The sequence below is a fragment of the Martes martes genome (assembly GCF_963455335.1).
Source record: "Martes martes genome assembly, chromosome: X".
NCBI classification, from domain to species: domain Eukaryota; kingdom Metazoa; phylum Chordata; class Mammalia; order Carnivora; family Mustelidae; genus Martes; species Martes martes.
The window spans coordinates 104,746,525-104,764,934 of record NC_137897.1 but is presented as its reverse complement, the minus strand read 5'-3'; the positions used below and the strand labels follow the sequence as shown (position 1 = coordinate 104,764,934).

The 18,410-nt window shown below is 47.2% G+C and overlaps 1 protein-coding gene across 1 annotated transcript in view; it reads left to right on the top strand.

Moving 5' to 3' along the window:
- Nucleotides 1-6,169, top strand: part of GPC3 (glypican 3) — a 401,574-nt gene extending 395,405 nt beyond the window's left edge. Inside the window, exon 8 of the mRNA XM_080794945.1 lies at nt 5,621-6,169. Within this exon, the coding sequence (XP_080651071.1) occupies nt 5,621-5,790 (170 nt within the window). The 3' untranslated portion in view covers nt 5,791-6,169. The remainder of the gene's footprint in view (nt 1-5,620) is intronic.
- The last annotated feature ends 12,241 nt before the right edge of the window (nt 6,170-18,410 follow it).

Below are 18,410 nucleotides of genomic sequence, written 5' to 3'. Positions count from 1 at the left end.
CTGCCGGCGCAGGCTTAGCAGGAAGAAACCCCCATGCTTGGCTCTACAGCAGGCTTCTCTCCCCGGTACCCAGATACCAGCTCTCCATGCCGGCTCGCCCGCGAGGTCTGCCTGGCGCTGTGGGCGAGGCCCCCATGGCCATGCCCCCACTCCTTGATGCCCCCCCCCCCGCACTGTCAGAGGACAAGCACGTGCATCCTGTTACGTGCCCAAGACCCCAGTGGCTTCGGAGGGCCCGCGGGCTCTTCTCGCTGGCTGCCTGTGCCTGCCGGCTTGATGCGCACCAGGTCCAGTAACTTCTCCCCAAAGCTCTGCTTGCGCAGGCCTCGGTGCAAGTTTTCCTGCCAAGGTTTAAAGAAAAGCCAAACAATCCAGGGCAGATTTATTGATTGCCAGTGTCTTTTATCCAAGCCTAGTGCAGCGCAAGAAGAAAGAGGGTTCAGGAATTTGGTAGCTGATGAACAGCGCAAGAGAAGCAACTCATTGCCGCTACTTGCTTTGGGAGGTTCTGCTGGGGACGGTCCCTGCGCTACTGTGAGCGAAGGGAAGATTGCAGCCTGCCACAGACCGCGTCCCTCCCTGGGCCCCGAGAGCCTGGGAATCGGAGAGAACTCACACTAGAAGGACATGTAGTCCCTGATGGGGGCAGAGGGAGCGACTGACAGCCAGAGTAGAGGGAAATGACTTGCCCAGGGTGAACTAGTCAGACAGTGGCTGAGCCAGGCCTGGAGCCCAGGGCTCCAGACTCTCTGGATGGGACAGCCTGCCCTGGGAACTCCACTAAGGTTGGAGGGTTCCCCACACAGTGCTTTGCCCAGCTCAGAAAAACTTCTCTTTTTTTTTAATTTTTACGAAGATTTTATTTATTTGAGAGAGAGTGAGAGCTAGAAAGAGTGAGAATACACACAGAGGGAGAGGGAGAAGCAGACTCCCCGCTGAGCAGGGAGCCAGACACGGGGCACAATCTCAGGACCCTGGGATCATGACCTGAGCTGAAGGCAGAGGCTTAACCCGCTGAGCCACCCGGCGCCCCAGGGTTCTTGTTCTTGCCATGTCTCCTTGAACCGATACCATCTGATCCAGAAGTATGGCCTCCCCATGTGCCGTCACTGTGTCCGTCAGTACGTCCATCAGTGTGTCCATCAGTACAGTAAGGAAATGGGCGTCATGAAGTTGGATTATGTGACCCTCCTTGATATCTATCCTTCCAAAATACCTACCTTAACTGCAGCTATCCATGGTGCCTACCTTAATGCCAACTCATTGCATGTAAGATAAAAATATTTCAGTGATGAGTGTTCCAATGTGAATAAATAAATAAATATAAAGAGAGCATCTGATGTGCAGCACTAAGGAAGGCAAAATGAGAGTCAGGGCTGAGCGTGTAATGAGTATAGATTGTTGGGTCTACCCTCTGGGTATAGGCAAACTGATAACAAATAGAAACCGATTTTCGAATTTTGTGTGAAAATCTCTTTGCTGGCCCCAAAAGCTCTCACTGACAATCAGCTGTAAGGTAGAAACAATTTATGTGCTTTTACAGTATGCACATAATGCAGCAAAGATATGTTCTGGAATATCACTGATAAACATAAAAATATGAATGACTTGAAAGAGAATGGTTTAAGATGATTCCCATAATAGATCTGGTTTGTAGCAAAATAAGAAAGTTTTGATTTGGTGTAGATTTAGCTCCTTTGTAGGTTTGTTTTTTTTTTTTTAATTCATATTTGCTACTGGCTGATCCCCAGATACTGTTCCCACAGGCTTGTTTTTTTCCAAGACAAGATGTCTGACAAGTCTCTCCCACCTAGGGCCGTCCTCAAAACTGTTAACAACGATCTTTCTAAAAAAACACCAATCAGCAGATTTCATACTTAAAAACCTTCAGTGGATCCCTGTTGCCCACAGAGTAAAGTCTTGGCATTCCCAGTCTACCGTCCTTTAGCCCTTACTTGTCCTTCCTGCCTTACCTGTTATCACTCACCATGCAACACACACACACACACACACACACACACACACACCCCCAACAGCATATACCCAATGTTCCCCCCATCATAGAGGCTACTTTCTTTTACTGACCAGGCCCTGCCTCCACTCTCTGATATTAATGGTTTTGCCCAAGCTCAACCTCAGCTCATTGGGCTCCGCCATGGTCCCACCCAACCTTCGTGGTGTTGACTATATCCCAGTTGTTCTGAGAAGTCTTCCCAGATCCTTCTAGTTGGAATTTTTCTCTCCCCACGGTGTTTTGCTTGTGCCTTTGTCTGAGCCCTTACAACCTTCTGCCAAGTATCTAGTTGGTTCGTCTATCAGTCCATTTTCCTTGTCAGAATGTGGGGTTCCTGAAGGCAGGCCCTGAGTCTTTCTCCAGCCTTCCGGCTCCACACTTGGGACACTGTAGGCTACCATTAAGTTTGTTGAATTAAACTGGGTCATATTTCCCTTGTCCAGGAATATATCCACATTTATTTTTGACCCAAACCCTATTTCCTCTGTCTGTCATAATGCTTCATTGTCATGCTGAGCTGTCCCCTTCATCTCGAATCTCCATGATGGTGGCCCACTACTGATTTCTTCAGGGAAATGGAAGGGACGTAATTTTCCTTCTCAGTCCCCAAACCCAGGATTTCGGGATTGCACAAAGCTGAATAAGGCTACTCAGTCAAGTACGTGATCACTTTTATGTGGAAACACTGACTTTTCTCACGCTCTTGAGTTCTCTTTGGCAATATATATTTTACTGATCAAGGTGACATTTTTTTCCAAGAAAAAAATCCATTACTACTTTATCACTACAGTTTATTTGATATACAGAATTGTTCAAGAGACGGTATAGCTTCATGTGAGGTTCCGAGTCCGACCCGCATTCAAACAGCCCCTCTGCACTTACCAGCTGTGTAAATATGGGCCAAAAAAGGAACCAAAAAAGCTGGATCTTCCTGTCGGTAAAATGGGAATTATAATGCCTACCTCGCAACATTGTTGAGAAGGTTAAATTAAATGAGATAATGTATATAAATAGCTTAGCACAGTGCCTGGCCCATGATGAGGACTCAGTACCTGGTCGCCATTTTTCTTTTTCTGGTCATCATTTATTTATTTATTTATTTTTCTTTCTTTATTTTTTTCTGGTCGTCATTTTTATAACTCCAAAACATAGGGTCCAAGAGACAGAAATAGAAAACAAGGTCTTTGGTGGCAAAGAAGATTTGAAACTTCTGGGCTTAGCATCTGCTAGGTTTACCGTAACTGCTCTAGGATGTGAAGCTGTCCAGTGTTCGCGGATTATTTGAGGAGCAAGATAAATAGCACACGGGCTGAGTGGTCACGTGAATAGATGTTGTTTCATCTTGACGTTGGACAAGGGGCATATCCGGAAAAGGAATCCGAAAGCAAGGCTAAGAGTTCGCTCATTCAGGTCAACCCTAAAAATACTCCGCATTGAAGTTGAGAAGTCGCCTCGCGACTCAAGGCTGGGCTTTCAACAGCTAGAGCCATATGTGTTCTCAACTTGGGTGAAACCCGATCGTGACCTGAGCCTGTGCTGACCTTGGCCTTCGCTTGTGCGCTGCACGCAGCTCACCTTTCCGAGAGAGAGGTCTGACTTCCAAATAGAGCGCGGCTCTTTGTTCTCCTCTTCTTTTTCTTTGCTTCGTGTGTATTTATTTTGTGGGGAGAGGGAATCCAGATTAGAGTCAGCCGAGTCGCTTTTCCCTGGGTAAGAGGGTTCTCTGGAAAATCTGATTTGAATTCTTCTTGGCGCTCCGGGAGAACAACTTCCTCAGCTATAGAGAAGCAAAATGTAGTCAGATTCATATATATTAAAAGGTAGGACACGGTTTCTTTGTACAGCAATGAAAACTAGAGTTAACCACAAAATAGAAACATAATTTGTACTAAATATGACAAAAGAGGGAAAACCTTAATACCTATCAGCTACAGGGGTGCCTGGGTGGCTCAGTGGGTTAAAGCCTCTCCCTTCAGCTTGGGTCATGATCCCAGAGTTCTGGGATCGAGCCCCGCATCCGGCTCTCTGCTCAGCAGGGAGCCTGCTTCCTCCTCTCTGTCTCTCTGCCTGCCTCTCTGCCTACTTGTGATCTCTGTCAAATAAATAAATAAAATCTTTTTTAAAAAAAAGAAATACCCATCAGCTACAAAGACAAGGCATATGAACTGTTATGCATTAAGAAATGTAGTTAGTAAACTGAGAGAAAAAGTTGATCTGTATAGGAATCAAACACATGCAATTAAAGAAATCTTGAAACCCAGGAAATTTCTTTCCCTCATCATTGCTGGGGGCCGCCAAAACTACGGTAGCCCTTTTCGGAATGTTCCTTTTGCTTTGCAGCCTGCTCTAACCATTACCAGCCTCCCAACAGCCCTGGTCCCAGGCCCTGCTCTGTGTGCATCCTGGGCCAGCCCTCACACTTTATTCCTGTGACTTACTGCGTGTTTCATCCCTTGTAAGAGGAGCCCTTCCTTCCCCTTCCTTCCTTCCCTCTGTAGCATCCCAGTCATTCCTCTGGGCCAGTTGCTCTTTATCTCAGTGTCCCCGAGGGATCCTTCCGGCTCCGTTGGCCACGGGACAGTTGGCTGGTGAGGGCACTCACATCACACCCCCTTCCCAAGCTATTGAAATAGAAACACTGGCAACTGAGTCTAGAAAAGCCAAGGGAGTTGATCTGAGTTCTAAATCTGGACAAACAAAGCTGAAGGATGCTGACTTCTGGGCCGGGGCTGGCCATCTTGGATTTCCTGACAAACCACCATCTCCTCAGATGTGCCTTCTGAGAGACATTTGCCTTAGGCCAGCACCAACATCCGAATTTCTTTTCAGAATCTTGAACATATTTCATAAATGGAAGGTGGTCAAAGAAGAAAAACCCTTACCCATCAGCCCCTCCTTGGTCTTTGCTTGGTATCAGTTTAAATCCTATGCGTTAGGTCAGTTTTGCTGTGTGTGTGTGTGTGTGTGTGTGTGTGTATGTGTGTGTGTGTACATGTGTGTGTTGAAGGGGGGGGACGAAAAGACAACATAAATAAAAAAAGAGATATTTGGGAAAAATGAAACCACTTTCAATGGCAAACTACCCTATCTTCGATTCTAATTCAAGCAAGGTTTCAAGGAGAAAATCTGGGGGGCCCAGGGTCCAGGAGAGACACACTGGGAGTCTACACCATCCCCCCTCTCCCCACCACGTCCCGACTGACACACAGACACACAAAGGCACACGCAGAGTGCATCCACCCAACACCTTACGTTTCCATACCAGTGAGATTTGGTGAAAGTGATCTTCACGCACAGCCTTGCCTGGGGGGGAGGCTTCGGGGAACTCCTAACCTGCACCCTGGGGTGTGAGTGGGCAGAGCCAAAGGACAGAGGGGAGCAGCCAGCCTCTTGCCATTGGTGCCTCCTCGGGAAGGAGCCCCTCTGACCATCTCCTTCCTCTAGCGGACACCCCACTCACCCAGCCCTAGCTCCTTCTCAGCCGGAGCCCTTCCTTTCCATGAAAGCTGGGGCACCCCAGTGGTCCAGTCCACTTAAGCTGTGACTAGCGGACCCCCAAGGCTGTGGGGCATCCCGAATTTCAATTGCTTCTTTTCTTTTTGGCAGAGCTGGCTTATGATCTGGATGTGGACGAGGTGCCTGGAAGCAAGCAGCATGTGAATCAGAAGGACAACGAGATAGCAGCCTCTCACAACCTGGGGAACGGCCACTCCCCGCTGAAGGTTCTCACCAGCTTGGCCATCTACGTGGTGGGCTTCTTTCTGCTGGTGCACTGACTTCCCAGTGCCCGGCGCCCGTTCTGCCTGGCAGCACCCGTGTTGCCCGGCAGTATCCCGTGGCCTTCCTCTGTAAAGGGAGCCACCTTCTTTTTTTTTTTTTTTTCTATTTTTTTTATCTTGTATACCTCCAGCCATCAAGTAGAAGACCAGCTGTGTGTTGTGTTTTCGAAAATCAGTGGTGTCTTTGAGGGAGGTACATTTTAGTGGTAGCATAGATCGTCTTTTTGCAAAGAAAAAAACTCAAGTTGTGCCAAATTATTTTCCTATGTTTGGTTGCTAGACCATGGTTACCATGTCTCCTTTTCTCTTTCTCTCTTTCCCTTTGCATGGATTTCTTTGGAAAAAAAAAATAAATAAATGTTCAAATAAAAATGCACTGGGTCTTTTTTTGTAAGCCCATGCTTTTCCCTCCTCTTGCCTAGCTTTCTGTTCAGTATGGGAAAAATCCCATCAGGCGTCGATAAGGTCCTTCAAGCCTACTTACCAGCCCACCTGTCAGTGGGGGATCAATCCTCACCAGAGCCCCAGTCAACCCCCCTGCAACACACTCCCAATGCCTAAATGCCTAATCTTCACGTGGAAATCTTGAGTTAGAGTGTCCTTGCCAATGAACAAAAGGTATCTCGAAAAGTTCCGTTGCCTACTCTTTATTGGGCTGAAAATACATCCCCCAAGAGAAACCCTCCATGTGGCTTGTCATCTGTCACCCTTCTCCAAGGACAAGGCCATGGCAGGACCAGCAGTCGCCCTGGGTCAGACTGCAAAGGTGGGCATCGGGAAAGCCATGATTTAGGGGAAGCAACCGCATCCACTCGTAGCTACATGTGGGTTTCTTCGACACGTGTATCCTCAACAATGAGGTTTTGTGTACTGTTGCCCATTGATACTGTACCAGATGCTGGAAGCAGGAGAAAACAAAGATTTGATCCCCATTCTCCTGGAGCGGACAGTCTGGCACCAACACGCCATACCAGCTCTTTGCCGATTGGAGGCTGGTGTTCCCACTGAAATCAGGGTTTATACACCCAACATTACAAACCATCATGGCGCTGATGTTGATTTCTGGGCATGCTGCTGCCAAAGAACCTGAGGAATAACCAACTTGCTACTGTTACAATGGCTAGCATATGGCTCATTTGCCAGGTCAGGTCAACAGAAACGTTGTTTTTTGGTTTTTACTGTTGTTGTTGTTGTTGTTTTCCAACAGAAATGTTATTGATTCTTTCCAATGAGCAGGAACTCAACTCCTACCTGAGGACAAGGATGGGAGAAGCTGAATGAGTATGAGAAAGAGAGGGTGAGCCACAGTGAAGGAGTGTGAACAAAGGTCAAGGAAGGGACCAGAGAGTCCCCTTTGATTCTAGAAGGTGGTCCCAGCCAGGATCTCCAATTTCCGTCCAATGGCCAGAGGTCACCATGCCAGATGCGGGAGATGTCATTACTCACAACTTATCAATCCCCCCTCCTGCTGTCACCAAGACACTTCTGGCATGGTCCCGTGCAGACCACAGGGCTTCGATATTTATTTTCGTCCTCTGCAGAAATTCTCACAAACACAAATTGGAAACGTTTGGTTTAGTGTTTCCTTCCATCGCTTTCAGTGACAACTACAATTGGTTGTATTTGTTAACGTGATTTCAGTGACTTGTAGTGATTGGTAAGACTGGAAAAGGAATTATCTTTGTTTTTCAAACCGTCATCACTTCTATGTTTCAATGGGATTTGTGCAAATCTTGGTTCTTGGAATCAGGAGACCTAAATATGGGCCAGGTTTGCTCCTGGGCCCCAGAGTCTGGTATTACAATAGCATGGGGGCCCGAAGAAAGAGCTAGAGTTGACTTCACCCCTAATAATTGTCCCTGTCATTCTGCAGGAAGGTTTTTATTTAATATGGCAAAAATAATTCATGTTTCTGAGACCAGGTTTTAGGCCTGCCTCTGGAGGCAAGGGGGATTATCAGCTTTCATTTTTTTATATGTTTGTTTGGGAGATTTTATTTTGTTTTATTATTTTCGTTTTCAAGAGGGAAGGGGAGGGGCAGAAGTGGAGGGGGACAAAGACTCCCGAGCAGGCTCCCTCTGGTAAACCAGAAAGTCAGGACCAGATGCGGAAGCTCTTTATTGTTCCAATTCTGTAGCATCATTGTCTTACCCAGCACTGGTGACACGTATGTGCTGTTCCTGTGGGCTTCTCAGGACCTCTCTGGCCTGAGGTCATATTTGGCATACTTCAGCGCCCAGAACATGGCCCGAGCCAGCCAGTGTGTCTGCTGTTTTGGTACACTGCCTGCCAGCTTGGGTCCACCAAAGCTGAATGGTGGGGGCAGAAGACACTCCTGGGATACGCATGGCCTGCTCGCTTCAGCTAAATGGTTGGGATGAAAATGGATAACCATACCCCGTTACAAACCATGGACCACTCCGCCATCTTTTGCCGACATTTCATTTTGCCCAATAGCCGGTCTTGTTTCACTTTCCACGCATGCCGTTCCCTGCCCTTCCCTATTTTTTTCTTCCTCTAGTTCAGAATCCAGTTTCACAGCTAGTTAGTGGCTTTTCATTTTTGAACTGTTTATTCTACCCCCTGATTTAAACTTCCTACACGCGAATTTTGGGAAGACGACTATTTTGTCCTTAGAATAGCCCTGGCAGCTGGAAAGTTGTCCCATCGTGTTGGACGTTTCCAGGCTTCCTTCTCATCTGAATGCACGTGTGAACCTCCAGCAGCTCAACTTATGGCACTTGAACAAGGTTAAATCAGGGCATAACCCTTGGAATCCCTAGCCTGGAAAACACCTGCTGGCTCGTCCCGCCAGCTTGGTTTGATGACTGCCTGAGGCAGGGCTCTCACGGGCTCATCAAGCAGGCCATTGTTGCTGTCCAGCAACACTGTCCAGTCCATTGTCCACCCCTGTTGCTGGACACCTCCAATTTTTAGCAGATTTATTTTTTTCAAAAGAAATACATATAGACAATAAGAATTCTAATAAGCATTATATAACGTTTTAAAAAACCACATATATTCCATAATTCCATCCCCCCATAGATATGTATTACTAAAGATTTCATCTATATCCTTCTAGGCTTTCTTTCTCTGTGTACGTATATTCACACCCATGAGCTTATACCAAACATACAATTCCGTAACATGAATTTGGCCTCATTAGGTTAAGCCTAAATCTGCCTTCCTCGAATTTTCACCCACAATTCCTGGCTTTCCCAGGAAGGCCAGCAGGAGAGGAAGCGAGCGCCACTCTTCACACAGCTGATCTTCAACGCTAGTTTTCAATCACTGACTCTTGCCCCTTCCTGGATCTGTTTTCTTGGTGTCGTTCCAAACAGCTCCTACGGCCGGGTCAGGCCCGCTCGGTGCTCTGGCGGGTGTGGTCCTGTGCTGTCCCGCTGGTCGCTGAGCCCACAGGGCCGCTGGAGCCCGAGCACAGTGGAGCCTGGGGGTTTATGTTTCCACAGAAGCCCAAGTCCTCCCCCAGAGCAGTCCTAGAACTCGGACACTTGCTTGGAAGCCGCGGTACCCACTGTCTGGAGGGTGAACTAGGGGCCACCTGGACCCCCCCAGAGGTTTGTGCAAGAATGGCGGCCAAGCAGAGTCTCTTCTATCCCCTGCTTGTGTCACTGATTTTTTAACTTTTGATTTTACTTGTCTGTATATTGGGGCAGACTCTATACACCGTGTGTGTGTGTGTGTGTGTGTGTGTGTGTGTGTGTATGTGAGAGAGAGAGAGAGAGAGAGTGTGTGTGTGTGTGTATATGTGAGAGAGAGAGAGAGAGAGAGACAGAGAGAGAGAGAGAGTGTGTGTGTGTGTGTGTGTGTATGTGAGAGAGAGAGAGAGACAGAGACAGAGAGAGAGAGTATGTGTGTGCAGTGTGAGTGTGTGTGCGTACTAGGGTGGAGACATCTTTTTCTTGCCAAGGCCACATGTCTGAAAGTCCTCTTTTGAAGTTGCTCTTGAGCCAGTTTATGTACCATATACAAAAATTAGCCTCGTTTCTTTATAGTCACACCTTGTTTGGAACCGAAAATAATGTTCTTCAGCTTCGTCACCCACCTCATTCACGAGATTTGCTGCCAAGTGGCTTTTAGCTGTTTCCAAAAATCAAATCTGCCTCCAGGAAACAAAGGCCTTCCTGAGAAGATTCCAAAGAATGTGCTATGGGCTATGGAGGGTTTTTTCCCAAAGAAAAGTTCTAGAGAATTTGAAGACAATGTCTCACTGGTCTGGATACAGGTCTGCTAAGGAACTAACAAAATAAGCTTATTACTTGTCGTTCACTTTTCTATATTTAGAAATGAATATATTGACTTTGATTCACAGTAAAAGTAGAATACAAGGGGCCCTTGGGTGGCTCAGTCATTAAGCGTCTGCCTTCGGCTCAGGTCGTGATCCCAGGGTCCTGGGATCGAGCCCCGCGTTGGGCTCCCTGTTCAGTGGGAAGCCTGCTTCTCCGTCCCCCACTCCGCCTGTGTTCCCTCTCACTGTGTGTGTCTCTCTCTGTCAAATAAATAAAATCTTTAAAAAACAATCGAATACAAGGCTGGCATGCCGCTGGTGTTTAGTAAGTGTTTGATGAACGCAGTATTCATTATATAAGCATTTATTTAGCAAAGCTTTGTGCCAGACCCCATGTCATGTGGGTTTCATTCACATCTATTGAAGGAGACAGGCAAGAAATCATGGTACAGGGGGCGCCCGGCTGGCTCTGTTGGTGGAGTGTGCGACTCTTGATCTGGGGGTTGTGAGTTTGAGCCCCACGCTAGGTGTAGAGATGATTTAAAAATAAAATCTTAGGGGCGCCTGTGTGGCTCAGTTAAGTGACTGCCTTCGGCTCAGGTCGTGATCTCAGAGTCCTGGGATCAAATCCTGCATTGGGCTCCCTGCTCAGCAGGGAGTCTGCTTCTCCCTCTCTCTCTGCCTGCTGCTCCCCCTGCTTGTACTCTGTGTGTCAAATAAATAAATAAAATCTTAAAAAAAATAGTAAAATACAATCTTTTATGTCCAGTGTTTGCAGAAAGCATAGAAGATGACTTGAAGAAAGTGTCAAAGTTGTCAAGATTACCAAAGGGGCAGAGTGTCTCGGGCAGAGCAGCAGGTCCTAGGTCCATAGTGGACCACACCCAAGGCCCTTCCTTGGTGAGCCATGCAAGACACCAGCGTGCCTGTCCTCAGAGAGGGGAGAGGCAGACTGTGCGGGGTGCACGGGGTTTTACCTAGTGCCTTGAAGCAATGACAATATGTACACCCAGCAGTGTGGCTATTTCTTAAAGTCATATATAGTATGAGTAAAAAAAAAAAAAAAAGGCAAGAAACAGAATGGACTATATAGCATCTCACCATAGAAACGAATTAAGATATAGTCACAGAGGACAGCACACATTTCCCAAAAATACACGCACGCCGAGGGATATACATGGGCCACGTTAAACTGGTTGGCTTGGCGCGAGTGGGCTTTGGGCATAAAAAGAAATAGCGACCAAAGTCAAAGAAGGAAGAGACAACGTGTTTAAGAGCTCTTTGGGGCAGGTGATAATTAGATGGCTTTCTTTTGGGGTGAAAACCCCCAATTCCCAGCACCGTTAGACAATGAAATTGTTACACTTCTTGTGCTTCGTTGGAGTCCTGAACTCACCATGATACGCCAACACCTTCATTTTACAGATAGAAACTGAGGCCCAGAGAGGCTGAGAGATACAACGAAAGTCACACAGCAAGGTGGGTGCCAAGTCAGGACAGACTCAGAGCCTTGGCCGTCACATTACATACAACGGCGTCCCCTTGAGAGCAGAATTCAGAAACGGTGACACTGGGGAGCCAGAGTCAAGGCCGTCTTCGGAAATCTGCGTGCATACGAACAGACTTAGTTGTACTGATCTACATTTTGATTCTCGTGGCAGTTAAAAAAAAAAAAATCTCTTATCTAACAAAACACCTTGCCTTTCCAAATGAATGCGTTCAAGCCAGGGCCTGCTTGGAGACGTTGAACGTTGCCCTTACAAATTGGAACCCGGGCTGCGGGAATTCCATCACCCTCTTGAAGACTCCGTGTCACAACAGAGGCATTGTTCTCCTTCCTCATGCCATTTGGTTCCGTGCCTTTTCTGTAAGATGTTAGGTATTTATTTTGTTTTGCTGGGGCTTTTGTAATCAGTCTAGACATGGGCCTACACCGACCCATCCAGGAGGCAGATAAAACTCCCACAGTGGGATGAGGTAACCCCCTTCGTGCTGTTTTCTCGGGGGAGGGCAGGTCGGCAGCTCCCCTCAGCCAGCCCCTAAGCCAGAATGTTCAGGAAAACGACCACGGAACGCACTGAATTCGCTAATGAAGCTGGGAGGACGTGTTCGGTCTCAGAAAATACTCCCAGTCCCACGGTAATCTTGATTCTGTACCTGAGATGAGTCGGCTGCCCACTTGGTTGTCTACATGGTGTCTCGCTGCCAAGGAAAAGTCTCTCTCTGCGGGGATCAGAGCGACGGCTTACTTGCGAGCTTCCGTGACTGAGGATTTGTAGACTTGACTTTACCCTGAGTAAGCAAAGGTACATATACCAAGACAACAAACCAGGAGGGCAATGGGGCACAGGTTACCTGGATTTAACAGAGGTGGGTTTCCCCTACCCTCTTTATGCAAATTGTTTTTGAATTATTTTTCTTGTCGCAGAGCGAATAGAGGCCTGACTTATGTTTCACAGTTCACAGGGCTGATTACATTTACTTCATTGTCAAGGGATAGTAAGGCTGTTTCAGCCTTCTGGAAAATCTAAAAACATTCATCCCTCCCGCAGAGCCTCCCCGACACCATCTCTGTGACGGGAGAAGCTTCTGGAACACAGGCAATTTTGAATAAGAATGTGTCTTCATGGGGCACCTGGGTGGCTCATTTAGTGAAGTGTCCAATTCTTGATCTCAGCTCAGGTCTGGATCTCAGGGTCATGAGTTCAAGCCCCACGTTGTCTTTAAAAATTTTTTTTAAATTCTAAAACGAGAATGCGTCTTCAGCTTGCAGTCAGTGAAACCATTCAGCCCAGGATCTCGCACAGCCCCGAGCTCCACGTCTTACACAAGGCAGTGCCACCAAAGCTCGTGCAATGAATGTCAGTGGCCGCCAAGCACTAGCCAAATGGGAAATCTGACCATAATCCTCAGGTCTGACCGACTGCCAATAGAGCGCCTATTAGTAACCTAACTTTGGCTTGTTTCATTTGGACTGGTATCATAGTGTTTCCTGCCATTTTTTACCGACAAGAAAGTTTAGTCTCTCGCAATTTCTAGAACTTGTATACGGCTATGGTTGCAAAAATGCAACAGGGCAAAAATGTTATCTAGGAACAACAGCAAAAACAGGCTCTTTGCAAGCGGCCACGGACTGTCTAAACTTCCAAGTGAATGTCCTTTCTAACAATCAGAGTCCCAAACTGTCCAAGAAAGATTTGGTGCTTTCCCAATATGTTTTGTTCAGTGTATCTGGCTGGATTTTAATTCTGGGAATATTAGTAAACTGTGTATGTCTTCATACAGAAAGCCAAGGGCATTTTTTTTTTCCAAATCTGTTGGACTATAAAGAGTTTGCCACATTACATTTTCATCCTGGAAGCTCCTCGTTAAAGGTTGTCCTTCTATTATCATGAATATTTATAACTCAGTTTTGGGGTCCTAACAAATTAGAATCTGTCCCAAATTGATCAACCCAAAGTCTCCTTTCCAAGGGTAGGTTTGCCTCCCCTCAGCTCTTGAAGTGCTGATAAACTTTGGTAGTTTCTCTGTCATCAAAATGGTTCTTTCTAATGTCAGTGATCTCAGTTCCTGTGATTTCAGACAACCATTTAGTCCTGTAGCCCCTAACCACAGAAAATCCATGGTTCCCCGGCATGGACCCCTCATGTGAGTTCTGAGAAAACCTTAGAAAAGTGTAGAAGTTTTAGTCAGTATCCTCTCACTGCCCATCATCGGGTCAGCCAACATATCAATAAGAACATTATAAGGGCGCCTGAGTGGCTCAGTCGGTTATGCATCCCACTCTTGATTTTGGCTCAGGTCATGATCCCAGGGTCCTAGGATAGAGCCCCACATGGGGCTCCAGGCTGGCGCCTGCTTAAGGATTCCATCTCTCTCTCTGTTCGTCCCCCCACTTGCACTTTCTCTCTTTCTAAAATAAATAAATAAATCTTTTTTAAAAAGAACATTATAGTAGCTTTGCGCAGTGGCAGTATCGTAGCCAATGAGGTTTATCCGAGGCGCGATTATTGCTAATTGAAAAAGAACATTATAGTAGATTCTCATCACAGGGAAAAAAATGTTCTTAACTATATGAGATGATGGATGTTAACTAAATTTCTCGTGATAATCATTTCATGGTCTTCACATAAATCAAACCATTATGTTGTGTACCTTAAACTTATGCAGTGTTAGAGGTCAATTGCATCTCCATAAAACTGGGAGAAACCATTATATATTATGTTCTTAAGTTCTGTACTGCTTAGTCAAGGCTTGTCCTGAGGCTTACATGAAGGGATGGACAGGACAGCATTTGGAATGGTTGGATCTATCCACTAGAGGATTCAAAAGAACAAGTATCCGATTTTCTATGTGATGAATGCTAGGTCCGCAGAGTGGGAAGCCTCAGCTGTGTGGGGCCTTTGCACCTGCCCAGCACCCCCTGACCTCACACAAGACCCTCCTGTCTGGGTGAGGTGTCTCCTCAGCCTCAAATGGACAGTGGTCCTCACATCAGGAGAATCTCTCTGAGACATCACAAGGAAAGGCTTATGACTTCCAAACCTCCTCCCTGGTCACCCTCTTCCAAGCATTTCATGCTTAAACCTGGAAGGTCACCTTGAAGATAGAGATGAGGATGGATACTAAGAGTTGAAACCGGCTTCCCTGGAAGCCAAGAATCAATATTCCTTGGACGGGAGCGTCACTGAAAATGGTTGGCGGAGGCCAAGAGCCCACATGACCCCTGCGAAAAAACGGTTGTTAATCTGTCTTATCTCGTCGCTTATTTCTTCTGAAATGGCCCTTTTACAGCCTTGTCAAGGCGGTAGGAATCCAGTCCCCCCGCCTTTTGCATCTAGACACCCATGATTCGTTTTCGGTTGTCTTCCAACACCTATCTTGCTGGTCGCTCATGTTTCATCCCTTTGTTAGGGCAGGACGTGAGGCCCAGTGGGATCCCACCCATGACAGTCACCCCCAGGAGATATCGAAATCCAGCCGAAGTCACCAACCAACTGTTAGTCACAACTGAGATTTCTGAAAGGGCCTGTGCTCAGTACAAAGATGAGTATCGCTTACAGCCCAGCAGGGACCGGGGAGCGGAACGCGGATTGTCTAAAGATCAGGTTATATATAGCCAAACCGTGAGGGGAGCTCAGGCTTCCCAAGAGTTGACCAGAACAGCTGAAGCCTGTGCTTTGAGCCGGCCACAGACCTAAGGAAAAAGGTACTCATGTTCTCCGAGGCCCTGCCAGGCCTGTCCACCCAATTAATCCTAACGAGAGCTTGAGTTACAGGGTGACTTTTCCCAGCAGTGAGGCAGGAAGTCCACGCGCTCACGTACCCACATCCGACACCCCCTTCCCAGCAGGAGCCTACGGCTCGCAGGGGGAAGCTTCCCAGTGATTCCTGCCTGCGTGTGTTTGGGTTTGGCTGTGCTGATGCTCAGCCGGCTCCCCCTCCTCATCTCGAAGCCACAGGCCTTGCTCTCGTTGCTTGAGAAAACACCTTTGGGCCTGGTCTGTGCTCTGAAGCGCAGTGAGTCACAGGCCTTCTCACACGATCTGTCCCCAGCCCTTCCAGAAGTCTGGATTCGCAAGCGGGAGGGAGCCAGCAAGCAGATGCGGCTCAGCCTGGAGGTCCTCTGAGGGTCCGGCCTTCCTCTTTGGCCTTGGGCTCTGGGGGGGGGGGCGGCACACGCAGAGCGGCTGGGCCCAACCTCCCCCACTGCTGAGCTCCCCAGAAGGGCCATCCGTAATGTTCCCTGGGAGTGCAGAAGCAACGGGGAGCTTCCGAGCAGGCAACCAGCCAGGACTGGTTTCCAGTGCCGTCCACATTCTTCCTCTCTGAGTTCTCCGGAAGCTGCAGAGCTTAGTGTTTCTTATCCAAAAATCTTCTGGCATTTTTTATTTGTAATAATTCCAAACCCACCGAACATTCTTATAACAGCTGAGATCGGGGAGAGAGGGTGGGAAAAAAGAATCGGTTAGATGATTAAGGGCACACTTACTCCTAGGTGCTGATTTTCAAAGGGAAATGGATTTGAGCTCTCAGGGGTGTTGATTTCCTGCCTGAGCCCCCACACAGCTTTTCTCTTGTTAATCAGGGTGGCTGCTTTAGATGGTGGAGGTGTGGGATTTGGGGTTGTGGGTGGGGGGTGGTGGTGCTGGGATCTGGCAAGGCTGGCCAGGGTCTGGGGGCAGCTGAGCTTAAACCTCTCCCACAAGGGCACTGGCAGAACTCGCTCCTGCTGCTAGCCCAAGGCCCGGAGGGTGGGTTTCCTCACTCTTGGCATGGGCTGTTCTGCATGCTGCATCCAGAAAGAGATGGAAATCATCCAGGGGCAGAGTAAACAGACCCTCGAGGTCAACTAGCCCAGTCCCCTCAGCCAACAGATGGAGAAAGTAAGGCCTCCGGGTAAATGAGGGACAATGGGATGGTTCTAGAGCCTAGGGCCTCCTGGCTCTCAGTCCAAGACTCATCTGGTCCTAGCCCATGAGCAGGATCAGAAACAAGACAGCATCTGGCAGGCCAGAATTTGGAACTTTCTCCATATCAGAGTCCCTGGTTTCTTATCTCTAACACCCCCCCCCACCCCCGTCACCAGGGCTTGTGACAAAAATCAGACCAATAAATACCTTGCAGAACCTTTAAATTGCCTGAAGACTGGAAGACAAGTACTAGAGCAGTCGGCAGGGAACCTATTAAAATAGGCCTTTCCTATGAGTCCTGAAAGACTTGAATTTTCCTTAGAGAAACAGACGGAGATTCATTTCAAGGGCCAAGGAGAAGAAAAAAACACATTTACTTAAATGGCATATGGTCTCTTCCTTCTTCAGTGACTCAAGGACAGGCTCTTGCCTTTGCCCCTGGGAGCTTAGTAATGCACATATCTGGAGACCTGCTTCTCACATGTCTGCTCAGTCCTTCATTACAGGGAGGGAGAATTCAATTGCTGCTTCCAGAAACCATTTTCCAAGAATAACAGCAGATCTGGCCCAATTTAATGCTTTCACTTCCACTTGCTGGCAAAATAAAGAGGCTGGGCATTCCCTTTTATCCACCCCCATCACTGAGGTTTGGCTAAGACCCTTCTCTGGAAATCTCAGCTCAAGAAGAGGTTCACACACTTGGTTTTTAAAGTCAAGTGAGACATTGACAAAGGCAAGTAGGTGTAAGTGAAGAGAAACTAATACCCTCCCTACAGTAGGAGCTAATAAGATTGGAACCATAGGGACACCTGGGTGGCTCAGTAGGTTAAGCAGCTGCCTTCGGCTCAGGTCATGATCCCAGCGTCCTGGGATCGAGTTCCACATCAGGCTCCTTGCTCGGCAGGGAGCCTGCTTCTCCCTCTGCCTCTGCCTGCCACTCTGCCTATGCTCTCTTGCTCTATCTCTCTCTCTCTCTGACAAATAAATAAATAAAATCTTTAAAAAAAAAAAAAAGACTGGAACCATAACCCCAACAATGCTAAGTGATGGGGCCACAAGGACTTGGCTCAGCCCGGGCCTCAGTGCACCGTTCCAGAGGCCCTGGTGTCTCTTTGAGTATAAAGAACACTGCCTGAGAGATTGTGGGGAGGAACTGAGCTCCCCTAGAGAAGGGTCAAGACACTATAGAACCATCAGGACTAGAGAAATGTATATATGCATCTCAACTCTCCTGCCACAGAAAACCATGGAGCCATTTATCCTTCCTGAAACATGAATACTGTCGGTGGGAACACAGAACATTAGCAGCTCAGAAACTCTAATGCGCCTGGGGGGAAAACTATATAAATTGTGGAAAATAAACTTTGTGATCATTTCACTTATGTATACATTGAATTTTTATCTTAAATGGGTCCATCTCCATATATATGTGTGTGTGTGTGTGTGTGTGTGTATGTGTATATATATATATACACACACACATATATATATATATATATAACATGACAGAGTGGTTATATCTTGTATTTAGCACTGAAATTTTGGAAGAAAATCTCTTCCTTAGTCAAAACCTCCATTTTAGTTCTCTCCAAACTAGTTCTTGAACCGTTTTGGCAAGAGACACTGCGGGTCTTCCTTATGTATATTTCCCCATAATAATGATGATGATGATGATGATGATGATAAAAGACTGTGGCCTCCATCTTGCTTGTTCGGTCTCTTGCTCACTTGCTCACTCACTCTGAGGAAGCCAGCTGTCATCTTGTAAGCTGCACTGTGGAAGCAAAATCTAATGTCTCTGGGCAATCACTAGCAAGGAACTGAGACCTGCTAACAGCCATGTGAGTAGGAAGAGATGCATGTTCAAAAAGTTCTCGGATGAATGCAGCCCCAGCTAAGCCACACCTGGATTCCTGACACAAAAACCTTTTGATAACATCTGGTTTTTTAAGCTG